Source organism: Syngnathus acus, chromosome 10 (assembly GCF_901709675.1).
Source record: "Syngnathus acus chromosome 10, fSynAcu1.2, whole genome shotgun sequence".
NCBI lineage: Eukaryota > Metazoa > Chordata > Actinopteri > Syngnathiformes > Syngnathidae > Syngnathus > Syngnathus acus.
Genome location: NC_051095.1, coordinates 3,477,697 through 3,490,025, shown reverse-complemented (window position 1 = coordinate 3,490,025; position 12,329 = coordinate 3,477,697). Strand labels below are relative to the sequence as shown.

The following is a 12,329-nucleotide window of genomic DNA, read 5'->3' as shown; positions in this document are numbered from 1 at the left end:
GTCTGTTTTAAAGGAAATTGGGCTAAATTTGTTAGCTCACAGCTTTCCTGTATTGTGTTGTTTCGATTGTAAAAGAAATCCACACAAACTGTGGATTTGGTCCGTTTACTTAGTCCAAACACGGCCATTCCTTTTGTCTTTTTTAAGCTGTGGCGAGAAACCACCGCTGAATAGCTAGCTTGCGCCGGACACTTCCTTGTGTCCGTGCCAAAACATGCAGATAATTTTACCAGAAATGGAAAAAACAGGGGAAACACAGTATTACATTTGAAGTTGTTTTATTGTCTTTTTTGTACAAAGGATTTCACCCAAATTTGAAAGCAATTGACAGCAGCGACGCCATGAAGCAGAGTATCACTTGACCACAATAGCGTCACAGAGAGGGACAAAAGGGAATATGTAAATGGGATTTTGTTTTTTAGGACTTCACCACACTCGTGCTGTCTCTCTTTACTGCACCCCCGAGCAAGGCCCTCTTTAATAAACTTTTTATACATGGCACAAGCTCGGGTCCGTCGTCCGCTCTCAATTCTCAGTGGGTGAACATATAAAAATATACACATTTTAACAAAATAAAGTCAGCCCGTCTTTCACTGTACTGTACATTTAGCGTCCTTTTTATTTACACAAGCCGACAACGTGATTAGGAGCAATAGAGAAGCCGGATCCCGCAACATTCGTAGCTGGAGGTCACAGAGGTGAACATCACACAGAATGTCAGTGAAGCACATCTATCATACATGACAGGTGCTTTTTTTTTTTTGTGACTCGTCTTCCTACTTCAATAAATATGACCCACGAAAGAGGAAGGCGCATCGTGTGGATTCCAGAAGGTCTCACACGTCAACGTAAATGTCAGTCGGGATTTAGTTGAGACGGCGAGTCTGAAACCCTGAGTGCTCCAACGTCTCATGATGATGTCATTGTATGTGTGCTTCAGGAAAGCGCACATTAAAAAGTTCTAAAAAGTTGTGCCATCTTTGGCCGCTGACTTAGTGACTCATGTCAGACTGTGGCGGCAGAGCGTTGTCCTCTTCCGCCCCCTCCGGCGTCGCTCTGTGTTTATCTGCGGTCAGCGCTTGGCAGCTTTCTTGTGTTTTGCCTTCCTCCTCGTCCCCCTCATCTTCCTCGTCGTGGTCCTCCTTCTCCTCGGTTGCCTCTGACGAGTTTTTCTTGACCTCCTTTTGCGTCTTAAGCACGCTGCAGAGCTCCATCTCGTGGATCTCCACGTCGAAGGGGGTGGCGTGGGGGACCAATGTCGGGGACTTGCAGCCGGAGCAGCCCTGAGAGGAGCAAAGAAACGCGTCTGGGTTATATGCGCCTGTCTCCAACTTTGCGTCACCATTTAATTTCAAGTAAGTTGAAGTGAAGTCATTCCATGGTTAATGCATCCTCACGTTTTAATAACTATGACTTTGAGTGTGTGGCTTTAAAAGGCGGGGCTTGGCATGGTGAGTGACGTGGGTGTCGGGTTAGGGTTAGTTGAAAGTGTTGCGTATATCCTACCGACTTCAAGTTCGGTTTGAGTTAGTATACTGTACTTACGGAGATGTTGATGGCTCTGGGGAGGCGTCCTGTGCGCACCCACGGGTGCACCTGACTCAATTCCCTCTTCTGATCTTCCGTGAAACGGGGCTGGTGTTTCTGCATGCCCCTCAGCGCTTCGCGATCCTCTCGCAGCACCGCGTCCATGTCCCTGTTATACAATGGCGCGAGATAACCGTAAGTCACACGCCATCACGCGGCCAAAGCGATCCTTTTGCCTGATGCTCTTACCTGATGGGCAGCTGGTAGGTCATCATGACCTTGTCGTCTTTGTTGGCCATCAACAGCCAAATGGGGTCCTGCAGGACACATTTGATGAACTGTTCCTCGCCACCGTCACCGCCCCCTGCTGGCTGCTTGCGGGAGTGGTCGTTCTCTAACGAGTCGATGCTGCCAAAATATTTGCTGGTGTGGCTGCCCTGGCTGCTACCTGGATGGACACCGAGAAGGAAATGTCAATGTGGCGTCAACATTTTTTTTCATCAGGTAAAATAACGTGACTGTACTCTAATGATAATTCAGCATTAGTAATGATTCTCTACTAACTGGTGCCACTGGTGCCGGAGGAGCAGCATCCGTTGGAGCCGGAGCCAGAACCCGAGGACCTGGTGCCTGATGATCCGGATCTAGAGGCGGCGGATCCTGTTCCAGAACGCGAGTCTTCCTGCAATAGCAGATCCAGCAAATCGCTGGAAGTCGACATGGCGTCGTTGTTGGATTCATTGGCTTCCCCCTATGAGGTAAACAAACATGAACATTCATGATGAGGAACATGTTCCAGGGTTGTAATGATATCTCATATCATCGCTATCAACCGCATATTTCAACGACAGACACCCAAAAAAAACAAAAAGCACTGTACTTACGTTATGATTCTCCTTGGTGTTGTCATCTGAGCTCCTCTGATTGGCTGAGCTCTGCACACCGCCCGTGCCACCCTGCACGGTGGGCGTGGTTTGCTGAGAAGCCGCCAGTACGGTGGCGGCCTCTAACCGGTTGCTTGTTGACTCCTCCAGCTGCAGCAAATTGAGGGGGGAGGAGCATCGGGACTGGAAGAGGGGGGAGTGGGCACTCTCGTGATCGGCGGGGATCTGCGTGTAGGACTGGGGAGTGCTGCTACGAGACGCCGCACCCGTGCCAGGTACGGACACGAGGTTGCAAACTGCTGCGGGGGCCGGAACCGGGGCTTGAGCGATGCTGGGGTAGTTATAGTTTTGATTGAAAAACTGCAAGGGCGGGGCGCCTTGCTGAGAAATGGGTACCCCCATTTGGGGGAACATGTAGTTGGGAAGAACCAAGGCCATCATGGGGGGCACCATCTGGGCAGGGGGGAAACGTGACGCATCTGGTGCGGTTAAGGGCTGAGAGAACGGCGGGTAGGCCGGGTAGATCGGAACCATGCCGGGTGCAAACGGAGCAGCGGGAATACTGGGCTGAGAGCAAACAGACGGCCAGGAGGAGGAGTTTGCGGGGGCTCCGATGTTGAGGGGCCCGGCTGCCGCTCTGCTTCTGGGATCTTGGTGCATCCCCGTGAGCCCCAGAGAGCTTTGCTGCTCAGATGACTCCTGGTGCCTGGGCCTCTTTCCGCCACGGCCACGTCTGTGACTGGAGCCGCCTCCCGCGGCCGGGTAGTCCCGAGAACAACGCACTCCTAAGAGACACATCATGAAGAGGATCAGTTAAGTTTAAATCCAGCCCGCCCTGAAAGTTAAGAACGTACCTCGCGCCAGAGGGTTGGCGGCGGGCGCTTGGCAGCGCACGGTCGAAGATGTGGTCTGATCGAAAATGCGGAGCTTGCTGAGGTCTTTGAATCGGTCGAGGAAGGCCTGCTCCTCCTGCTGCGTGTGCGCCGACAGCACCTCTTTTGTCAGACCCAGACGGCCGCCCCCGGCGGGCCGGCTGTCCCTCTCCGGCTGAGTTGGCGGTGCAGCTTGAGGGGGCATAGCCATTGGGGGAGGAGGGGGAGGAGGAGGAGGAGGAATGGAGATGGTAGCTGGCCCACTCGAGAGGTTAGGAGGCGTGAGTGTTGGAGTGCTCGGGGCCTCCTCCATCACAATGTCTGTCGGACAAACAGGAACTAATGTTTACAAACGTGACGCTCGGCTGGGTATCTTTTGAAAAATAATCTGTGACTTTTCCAACCTGATTCCGGCGGCTTCTTATCTCCCACGTGCACGATGGTGCTACTGAAGCTACACTGGGACGTGACGGAGGCCACGCTCTCCGCCTTCATGGCTAACGTCAGCGGGGGCAGCGGAGGGGGTTTGCCGACCCGGCCGACCGACGCACCTGGAGGGAGCGAGTGACAAATATGATACGTTGCACAGATGAACAGGCGGCGGAAGGAATGAAATCAACACCCACCTTTGACGTTCCCGCCGGCGTCCTGCTGCTTGTCTTCATCGGAAGCTGATGTGCCCGAATAGGAGCCGCACTTCCTTTTGACCGTATTAGGAATGTTACAGCTCTCCAGGTACCTGGAGGACGTGGTCAAAGAGGTCAGTAGGTACTGCAAGTCAAATAACGGGGCCGAAAATGCTCGCAAGAGCCATTCTTACCTGATGATACTGTCGAGACAGTTGATCTGTTGGTAGGAATATCCCGGTGGGGACTCTTTCTGTACCAGCGAAGCAGGCAGGAAATCTTTCAGTGGTTCGGTCATGTCAGCGATGAGACCTCGAACGGGTTCACTGTTGATGGCTCTCGGCCTGCTCGTGGCAACTAAAGTAGACAAAAGCACAAATTCAAAATAGGCCTCTTTAGCACATGTGAGTAGCTAGGTAGCTTGAGCTATGCTATCTTCTGCTTTCACTGGCTTTCCCTTCTCTATGACACATGCACCATACGAAGGAGTTGATCGAAGTTAAGACCGCAAGGTCGCACGTTATCAAATAGGCTAGGCAAAGTGGTATAAGAGTCGGGACCTTGGAGGTGGGGGGGTTAGACCTTCTTCCGCAAACTCGCAGAGAAGGCTCCACTGCTGTGTATGGACCTTTCTGGCATATATTAAATAGTTCAACTGAGAAGGTAGACTCCTGCTAATTATTATTAGCATAGCGAGCATTAAAGGAACTGGGAGAAAATCTAACAGATCCTATTTTTCATATTTTTTGAACATCACCTGTGCTGCGATTTGCTCGAGGGGCCGGCCTGTTTCGAGACTCGATGAAAACCTGCTGCCCGTTTGTCTTGACCATGTGAACGTCTTTGCAGATCTGCTGAAAGGTCATCTAGAACAACCAAATGCACAACGACCACAATTAGCTCGTTGGGAATACGACAAAATCGTCAGTTGACGCCCAAGTCTTGAAACTCACAGGCTTGCGCAACACGACCGCGCCGTCATCCATGGCGGGCCCGTTGCTGTCGCTGGAGGAGGCGGCCGAGGCGCCGAGACGCTGCGGCTGAGAGTGCCGCGAGCCCCGTGACCCGCTGGAACCCAACGAGCTGTAACCCTGAGACCCGGCGCTGTGCACCGGCTGCACCAGCAGACGGTGGATCTTCTCGCTCAGCTGTACTATATCGGGCGTGGAGGTGCGGGACTCGCAGCCCTGCGCCGCAAACACGTCCTCGTTCAGCGGGCTCCTGGCGACGGGAGAAAACGGTACGTTCAACCTCCGGCGCTTTCACTGTCAGTCGGTCTAACAGGGCGGTGGCTTACGTTCTGACTTTGTGGCGCCCTACGATGAAGGCCACCTTGCGGCTCCAAGGGTTGACAAAAGAAGACCAGCTGGTGTCGATGGTTAGGTATTCCCCGTTGCGGGCGCACATCCTCAACGGCGAATACTCAAACGGCTGGCCGGCAAACTGAAAGACTGCAGGGAGACGACAATCAGTGAGGGTGACCGCGCCCACCAGGATTTTCTGACCATATTCAAATAAGCTTACTCTTCTCGTGTATGGCCACCATCGTGGGTCTGTCTTCGGGGTGGATGTAAAGCAAGGTCGGGGTTCCTACCAAATCCTGCGGCAGATATCCCAACAACGGTACCGCCCTGCACGTGGAACAAAATGAAAATGTCAGGAAGGCAGATCGCAGCAGACGAAGCGGCAGAAGGTGAAACAGCCGTAACTGCGTCACCCAAGGTGAGGGAACTGACCTCTCGTCGACTTCCTGGAAGAGGCAACTGGGGGTGTGACTGGTGGTGAAGATCCTTTTGTCTGTAGGGATCCGAGGTGCTGATGGGAGAAGATGGCAGGAAAGAGGGGCATGTTTAGACACAAGCCGAGCACTCACGTCACCCATCACGTTGCATCTCTCTGTTACGCCAATTAATGAGCATTTCTCAAACATGTGAGATGTGTTCTGTGTTGTCGCCTCTCTGCTAAGCGTGTGAGGAAAACATGTGAAATCATCACACGTCTGAGATGAGAACCTTTTTTTATCATTCTGGCACCGTGAAGGCTGGCTTAGCGTGAGATTCGTTAGTCATGCCTCACAACCGTCACAACCGGCGCTTAGCATGCGCTCATAATCCACGGAGTCAGAATTTGTGTTGTTGGAAATAATATTTAAAAAAAAAAAAATCAACCAGTTTGAGAATTATAAAGTTAATAGTACCTTCGTATCCAGAGTGGACCCTCTCCGCAATGAGCAGGCAACAGGGCTGCGGCTCGGAAGTATCCGAATCTCGGATGGTGAGCTGATAGGGCGTCAGGCGGAAGGGATAGTAGCGCACCTCGCCGCCCTGCATCCGGTTGGCGCTGATTCTGCAGAACATGGACTTCTCCTGAGTGCAGTCCATAGCGGGCGAGGCTGAGGGGAGGCAAGCGGACGGTCCAACGTTATCGCACGGCCCAATGAAGCCGTTCCTGACTTGCTTGAACGGGAACTCACCTGATCCCATGCAGGAGGCCCAAAGGGGTAGACGGCAAGGCGCCGTGCCACTGTAGAAAGTGCTGACGTCCTGCGGAGCCAAAAGCTCGGAAAACATGGTGCCCTGGAGACGCTCTGGCTTGCAGCGCAGCACCGACGATCCCTGGGGTGACACGTAGACCACCTTCCCGGACAGGAAGGACACGGCCATTGAGAAGGTATCCTGGGAGAAGAAACACAGCCATTTAAAAATGTTCTTCTGGACCGATGCTTTACGTGTGAACTTACCGTGTTCTTTAGTGTGTATTCTGAAGTGATGTTGTCCAACTCCTCGATTGTGAAGGCAGACAAGTCCAGGCTACAACCGTGGCACTCTTCCACACTCCATTGGTGATAGTACTCCTTGTTGGCTGGAGATAACACAACAGGAAGTGCATCAGCAACGAGATTCACAGATTTTGGTTCTCTTTGTCGATTATTGTCAGCCCTGCAGTTTTAGTGTCGCTCATACATTTGTACGGCAAGGTGAAAGCCGGATAACAAGTGTTGCGGACGTTTTATTTGTTACTGATTTCAAAAGAGACCTCCAGGCCTGAAGGAACTATTGGAAGAAACTAACGGATGGACTGGAGTAGCTGGCCGAGACACTGACACCATATGTTGCAGCCCGGCCCAGCAGGAGTTTGCCAGAAAATCCAGATTACACTCTCCAGGCCTGAAAGTGTATATGTGTGAATATTGAGTGTGACAATTAAATTTGCCTCAGAGGTTGACTTCACTTTCTATAAATTGATCTGAAGGTAAAAGCGGATCTTACCTCGGACTTGTCTGACACACTGCAGGGCGTATTTAAGCGCATTCAGCGTGCTGGAGTGGCCCTTGGACTTGCGCTCGGATGGCAAGCGGAGCTTCAGCTCCTTGATGGCCTTCATGAGTTCCTTCTGGCCTTGGGCCCTGGCCGACTGATTGCTGCTGCAGCCAGACGTGGAGGGCGGGTCGTGCTCGGAGCTGGTGGACAGCAGGCTGTAGGCTAGCGAGCCGCTCGGAGGCGACAGGCTCTGCGAGTTGGAGCTGGAAAGAGCAGCGGTTGTTGAAAAGACGGCGGACTTCCCCTCCCGTTTTCCGGCCGAGAGTTCGCCGAGTTGCGAGCTTACCTCTTTTGGCTCTCTGTGGTTTCCATCATGCCCGAGTCCTTGCCGTTGGACGAGCTGTGCGAGCTGCGTGTGGACTGGCGCCCGCGGGAACCCGTGTCCCTTTCGCCGGAGTCGTTCCCGCTGGAGAGGCCGCCGTCCATGTCGTCAGAGTTGGGCTCCCTCTGATCGCCGGATCCTTCGCTTGGGGACGACCCGCGCCCGGCCCTGTTTCCCTGGTCGGAAACATCGTCACCGGTGCTTTTTGCGGCGTTCAGCTGCTCGGACTCAGTCTCCTGGTCATTGTCTTTGTCTGCAAACCTTGTCCCTCGCCCACGAGCGTTGTTGCTGGCCGCTGACTGAGTGATGTCATAACTCATACTCGACTAGGATGAGGCTTGCACCTCTCGTTTGAAGCGGTAGCTGAGGAATGAGCTCAATGCTACTACTACTTAGGTGGGACTGCTATGTACGTACGAGTGAATCATAGCTGATGGCTGCGTTATGTAATCAGATGAGAAGAGAAAGTCACGGTCTGAGATCCTGTCATCTTGTCACGCAAAAAGAGCTTCTGAACAAAACGCCACTCGGACAGTTGAGATGCTCAGTTGGATGTCTATCTGGTCCTGAGATGTGATTCCAGGCAATTGGATGGCCACCTAAGAAGACAGAGAAAGATAAAGTGAGGACTTGATATTCTGCGCAGCATTGTCACTCAACGATCTTATTTATCATGTCATGTTCACGCCGCCCAGATTAACGCCGGTGAAAAGGCTTTTGAAAATCGAAAGCCTGTTCCTATTTCCAAACTTATGCTGGTGTCTCATTATAGAACGGGTAGAACATACGTTGGTGTCTTAAATTAAAAAGAACATTTGCCAGTCGTCAGAGCTTAGTCGCTTTTGACCTTGAGGACAATCTGGAATGGATAATCTGTAAGTGTTCTAATAAACTGAGGTTTGCTGCATCGGGTGTATATGTGGACATCACCTACGCACGTAAAAGTCTACGGCTATTTATTCCTTCAGTGAGGGAGACGCCCAGTAATCTCTTAAACCCTACAGACGCAAAGAAGACAAGCTCCGGGACGTCACTACTTTCTAATTGATTTAATCGCATGACACGACAATTCAATTTTAGATGCAGAATTTGGTCATGAACGCCTCCTGTCGTGTCACAACAACAGCTCAACACAGGTGACATGTCAGGACAACTATAACTTTTGAAAAAAAATTCCGACCTTCCTCAATATTACGATTTATTATGCGATTAATTGTTACAAGGTCCTCTTCACATCACTTATTATAAATAACTGTTGTGGTCATAAGTTATCTAGACACTACATAAATTAATTATGAACGTGTTTGCTGTGATTGTTTCTTTTTCACAGTGAAATGAGCGCTCATCTTGGTCAGGAGAATGATAACACTCCCACATGACAAAATGTGTGCTCCACCGTTGGACGTATGGACGAGAAATATGCAAGCAGGCTGTGCGAGTGGGTGTCAAGGCCGGCTTTCATCCATGCAGACTTCCATGGGCTTTGGTCCTGACACACACAGCGGCGGATCAAAAGAAAGACGGTGAGGCTAGAATGCTAAAGGCCATGACAGCCGCCCACCCAAATTATTGACCGGATATGCACCGTATAACCTGTGAATGTCTTATTCTCAAAATATGGAACCAGACTTGGGATATGAGTTGGGTTTGTTCCGTGGCCACGCCGGTGAACGGGAATGTCATTGATACATTCCAGTAAGAGCTAAACGTTCTTTGTCATTCCTTCTGGTACGTGCGCAGATACAAATCAACTTTTTTTTTTTTTTTAAAAACGATTTAAGTCAAAACCCCTCAGTAGCGATATTAATAATTCTTTGCAGGGGATAAAATACTAATTGTTAGCCATTGTTGCTTAGCATTCAGGCAGCGGAGGCTATGTGGTTGTTTTAAATGCACATTGTGTTCTCGTTTTTTAAGTTTATTTTAATAGTAGACTTCAACTGGGTGTGACAATTAACAGTTTGAAGTCTCTTTTTTTATAAGTTACTATCCACCAAACTGTTGTGAAGTGAGTCACCATACAGCACTTTTTTTTTGTTCACTGAATTGGCAAGCATGATTTGGGTCAGCTCCATATTTGAATCAATTCTTGTAGGTCAATCTTTTATTCCCCAGTATGTTTGCTACGTGATCGCCCAAAATATATTGACCTTTCTGACATGTTCTCTGTGTTAAAAAGTGATAAGAAACTTGTCTGTCTGAGTGTAATGACGATGGAACACGGGCACATGCGGAGACCACAGCCTGACACTTGACGTGACACACTTCCCCGTTGCAGTGTACAAAGGCTGAATGTGGGTGTGGTCTCGGCTCAGCAACGTGCGCCTACATGTGATGTGAGCATGCCCACCAAATATATCGTACTAAACAAACGATTGCATTTTAAATCAAGTTGCTCCAACATGGGTGTTTTCATGTCCATTTCATGACATTTACCAATGTCTAAACCGAAACACCAAGTCTTTATGAGCCCCGTACATCAGGCACGTGTACTCGGCAGTGTTTTCCACAGTGGCTCGCCGGCTATGATTGGCTAGCCAATCGGACCAATCAGAGAACGCGCCGGTGATCGCCTGCCTGTTACTGGCTGGCCGAAACTCCGCCCCCTCGCCTGGATTTGGCCGGTATTCCATCTGATTCCAGGTCAGCTTTGACAGCTTTGCACAAGATGCGCACTATCCACAACTACATCATAATCATGTTGTATGATACAAAACCTACATTTTAAGTTTCGTATTGGGAGATTCAAAGATTCAGTTTGAAGACTGAAGCCAGATGAAAACCACACAAAATATAACAAAACATTTATTTTGTGCAAAGCTACAATTGATATTGGGATGCGCATGATCTAAGATGTACATATAAAAGCCATATTTTTTTTTTTTTTTTTTTTTGCAAGTGCACTTTGTGCAGCTTGGGTACACGATGTACAGTACTTTAAACGCTCGTCCAGGCCACGTCATTTGATTGGCTTGCAAGCTTGCAGACTCTACCAATAGATGAACGCTATCAGCAACAGTAACGTTTTTTTTTTTTTTTTTTTACCAACACACCCACCACCTTGCAAAAAAGTCCATAAGAGCAATCTCAAAATACAAAACAGCATTGGAGAAGAATGTGTTTTAGTAAATTGACGTGATTCAATCACGACCTAGTTTCTTTGCCTGTAATTATCAAGAAACCAGAATCAATGTGTTAATGTGGCGTGGGGATATACAAAACTGTTATCATCTTAGTCACTAACTAGTAACCAAACAAATTAAAGACAGGCTGTTGATAATCGACGTGCACGCAAAATAAAACACGTTAAGACCAAAACTCACATTTTGCTGACACCCTCAATTCAATCTTAAGCATTTGATTAAAGCACTCGCTAGAAGAAAAAAAACTGCGTTACTGTAATAAATAATTATGAAATGATTACTATATATTGTAGCTACAGGTTTTGGTACGGTCTCTTGCGCTATATGTTATTATCCTGATTATTACACTGCTATTGCGTTAACATGCAAGCGCTAAGCCAGATCGAAGACCCGAACTCAACAGTCGGCAACGTACCTTTTTAAATTCCCGTTGAAAATGTATCAGGCGAGCTAATATCCCATTTTAGGTATCCAGAAAAATTGACAACGTTTCAATCATCCTCGATTGCACCGACTGAATGTTTGTAAGCAGTGTCTTCTCACTCAACATTTTGCAATTCCTACTCGCCCCAGCCCCCAGATAGAACAGTACACACACGGACACACGTGAGGAAACATGGGGAAGCGAGTCGGACTCTCTCATTGGACGTCAAGACAACTCAGGCCACGCCCATAACAGCGCCCGAGCGCGTTCCATTGGACGTGAGGGGCGGGGCTCGTAGCACGGGGCTTGCTAGTCACGTTGCAAGCTGAGTGCTTCTGAGTTCATTTACCAACAGTGCAAAAACGTGAGAGGGCGGCACCCTGTGGGTCTTCGTTTTACCGTAATATCCAAATTGAGATGCCCAACAAAAATGACACAAGGGGCTTTGTCCTTCGTTTTTTCACAACAGTGTCATTTCTTGATCTTTTCTCCCGTCTTGTTAAAGAACTGCAAGTAATACATTCTACTGTTTGCCTATTCATGATGTACATACTGTAAGGATATCACGGTCGAATTCCAGAGCGCGTTTATTGGCGGTCTTACGGACTGTGCAGACACGTTTCAACGTGAGAGGGCGTCACCATGGGGTTTTGCTTTACCGTAATACCCAAAATGAGATTCCCAAACAAATGACACAAGGGGCTTGTCCTTCGTTTTATTCACAACAATGTCATTTCTTGATCTTTTCTCCCTTCTTGTTAAATAACTGCAAGTAATACATTCTACTGTTTGCCTATTAATGATGTACATACTCTACAGATATCACAGGCGAATTCCAGAGCGCGTTTATTGGCGGTCTTACGGACTGTGCAGACACATTTCAACGTGAGAGGGCGTCATCATGGGGTTTTTGCTTTACCGTAATACCCAAAATGAGATTTCCCAAACAAATGACACAAGGGGCTTGTCCTTCGTTTTATTCACAAAAGTGTCATTTCTTGATCTTTTTTCCCTTCTTGTTAAATAACTGCAAGTCATACATTCTACTGTTGGCCTATTAATGATGTACACACTCTACAGATATCACAGGCGAATTCCAGAGCGCGTTTATTGGCGGTCTTACGGACTGTGCAGGCACATTTCAACGTGAGAGGGCGGCACCATGGGGTGGGTTTTGGTTTACCGTAATACCCAAAATAGATGCCCAAGCA

The 12,329-nt window shown here is 49.1% G+C and overlaps 1 protein-coding gene across 2 annotated transcripts; it reads right to left on the bottom strand.

Moving 5' to 3' along the window:
* Nucleotides 1-263: 263 nt before the first annotated feature.
* per1b (period circadian clock 1b) lies at nt 264-11,297 on the bottom strand. Of its 2 annotated transcripts, XM_037260172.1 has the most exons (21): nt 11,110-11,297; nt 7,516-8,150; nt 7,179-7,432; nt 6,981-7,076; nt 6,650-6,771; nt 6,383-6,584; nt 6,107-6,301; nt 5,646-5,724; nt 5,434-5,540; nt 5,207-5,360; nt 4,863-5,130; nt 4,667-4,775; nt 4,104-4,266; nt 3,910-4,022; nt 3,688-3,834; nt 3,266-3,604; nt 2,412-3,196; nt 2,092-2,278; nt 1,777-1,975; nt 1,546-1,696; nt 264-1,283 (listed from the first exon to the last, which is right to left on the bottom strand). In XM_037260172.1, exons 2-21 carry the CDS (start codon nt 7,869-7,871, stop codon nt 993-995), a joined length of 4,317 nt encoding a protein of 1,438 aa, XP_037116067.1. In that variant the 5' UTR covers nt 7,872-8,150; nt 11,110-11,297; the 3' UTR covers nt 264-992. The 2 variants fall into 2 exon arrangements, with proteins under 2 accessions (XP_037116067.1, XP_037116068.1); XM_037260173.1 differs by lacking the exon at nt 6,981-7,076.
* Between the last annotated feature and the right edge of the window lie 1,032 nt (nt 11,298-12,329).

Excerpts from the sequence above, each read along its gene's own strand:
- per1b (XM_037260172.1), bottom strand. The coding sequence starts at position 7,871 with ATGAGTTATGACATCACTCAGTCAGCGGCCAGCAACAACGCTCGTGGG. Across the intron at positions 6,585-6,649 it reads AATACACACTAAAGAACACG|GATACCTTCTCAATGGCCGT; the intron begins GTAAGTTCACAC and ends TTCTTCTCCCAG. Across the intron at positions 3,197-3,265 it reads CGCCAACCCTCTGGCGCGAG|GAGTGCGTTGTTCTCGGGAC; the intron begins GTACGTTCTTAA and ends TGTGTCTCTTAG.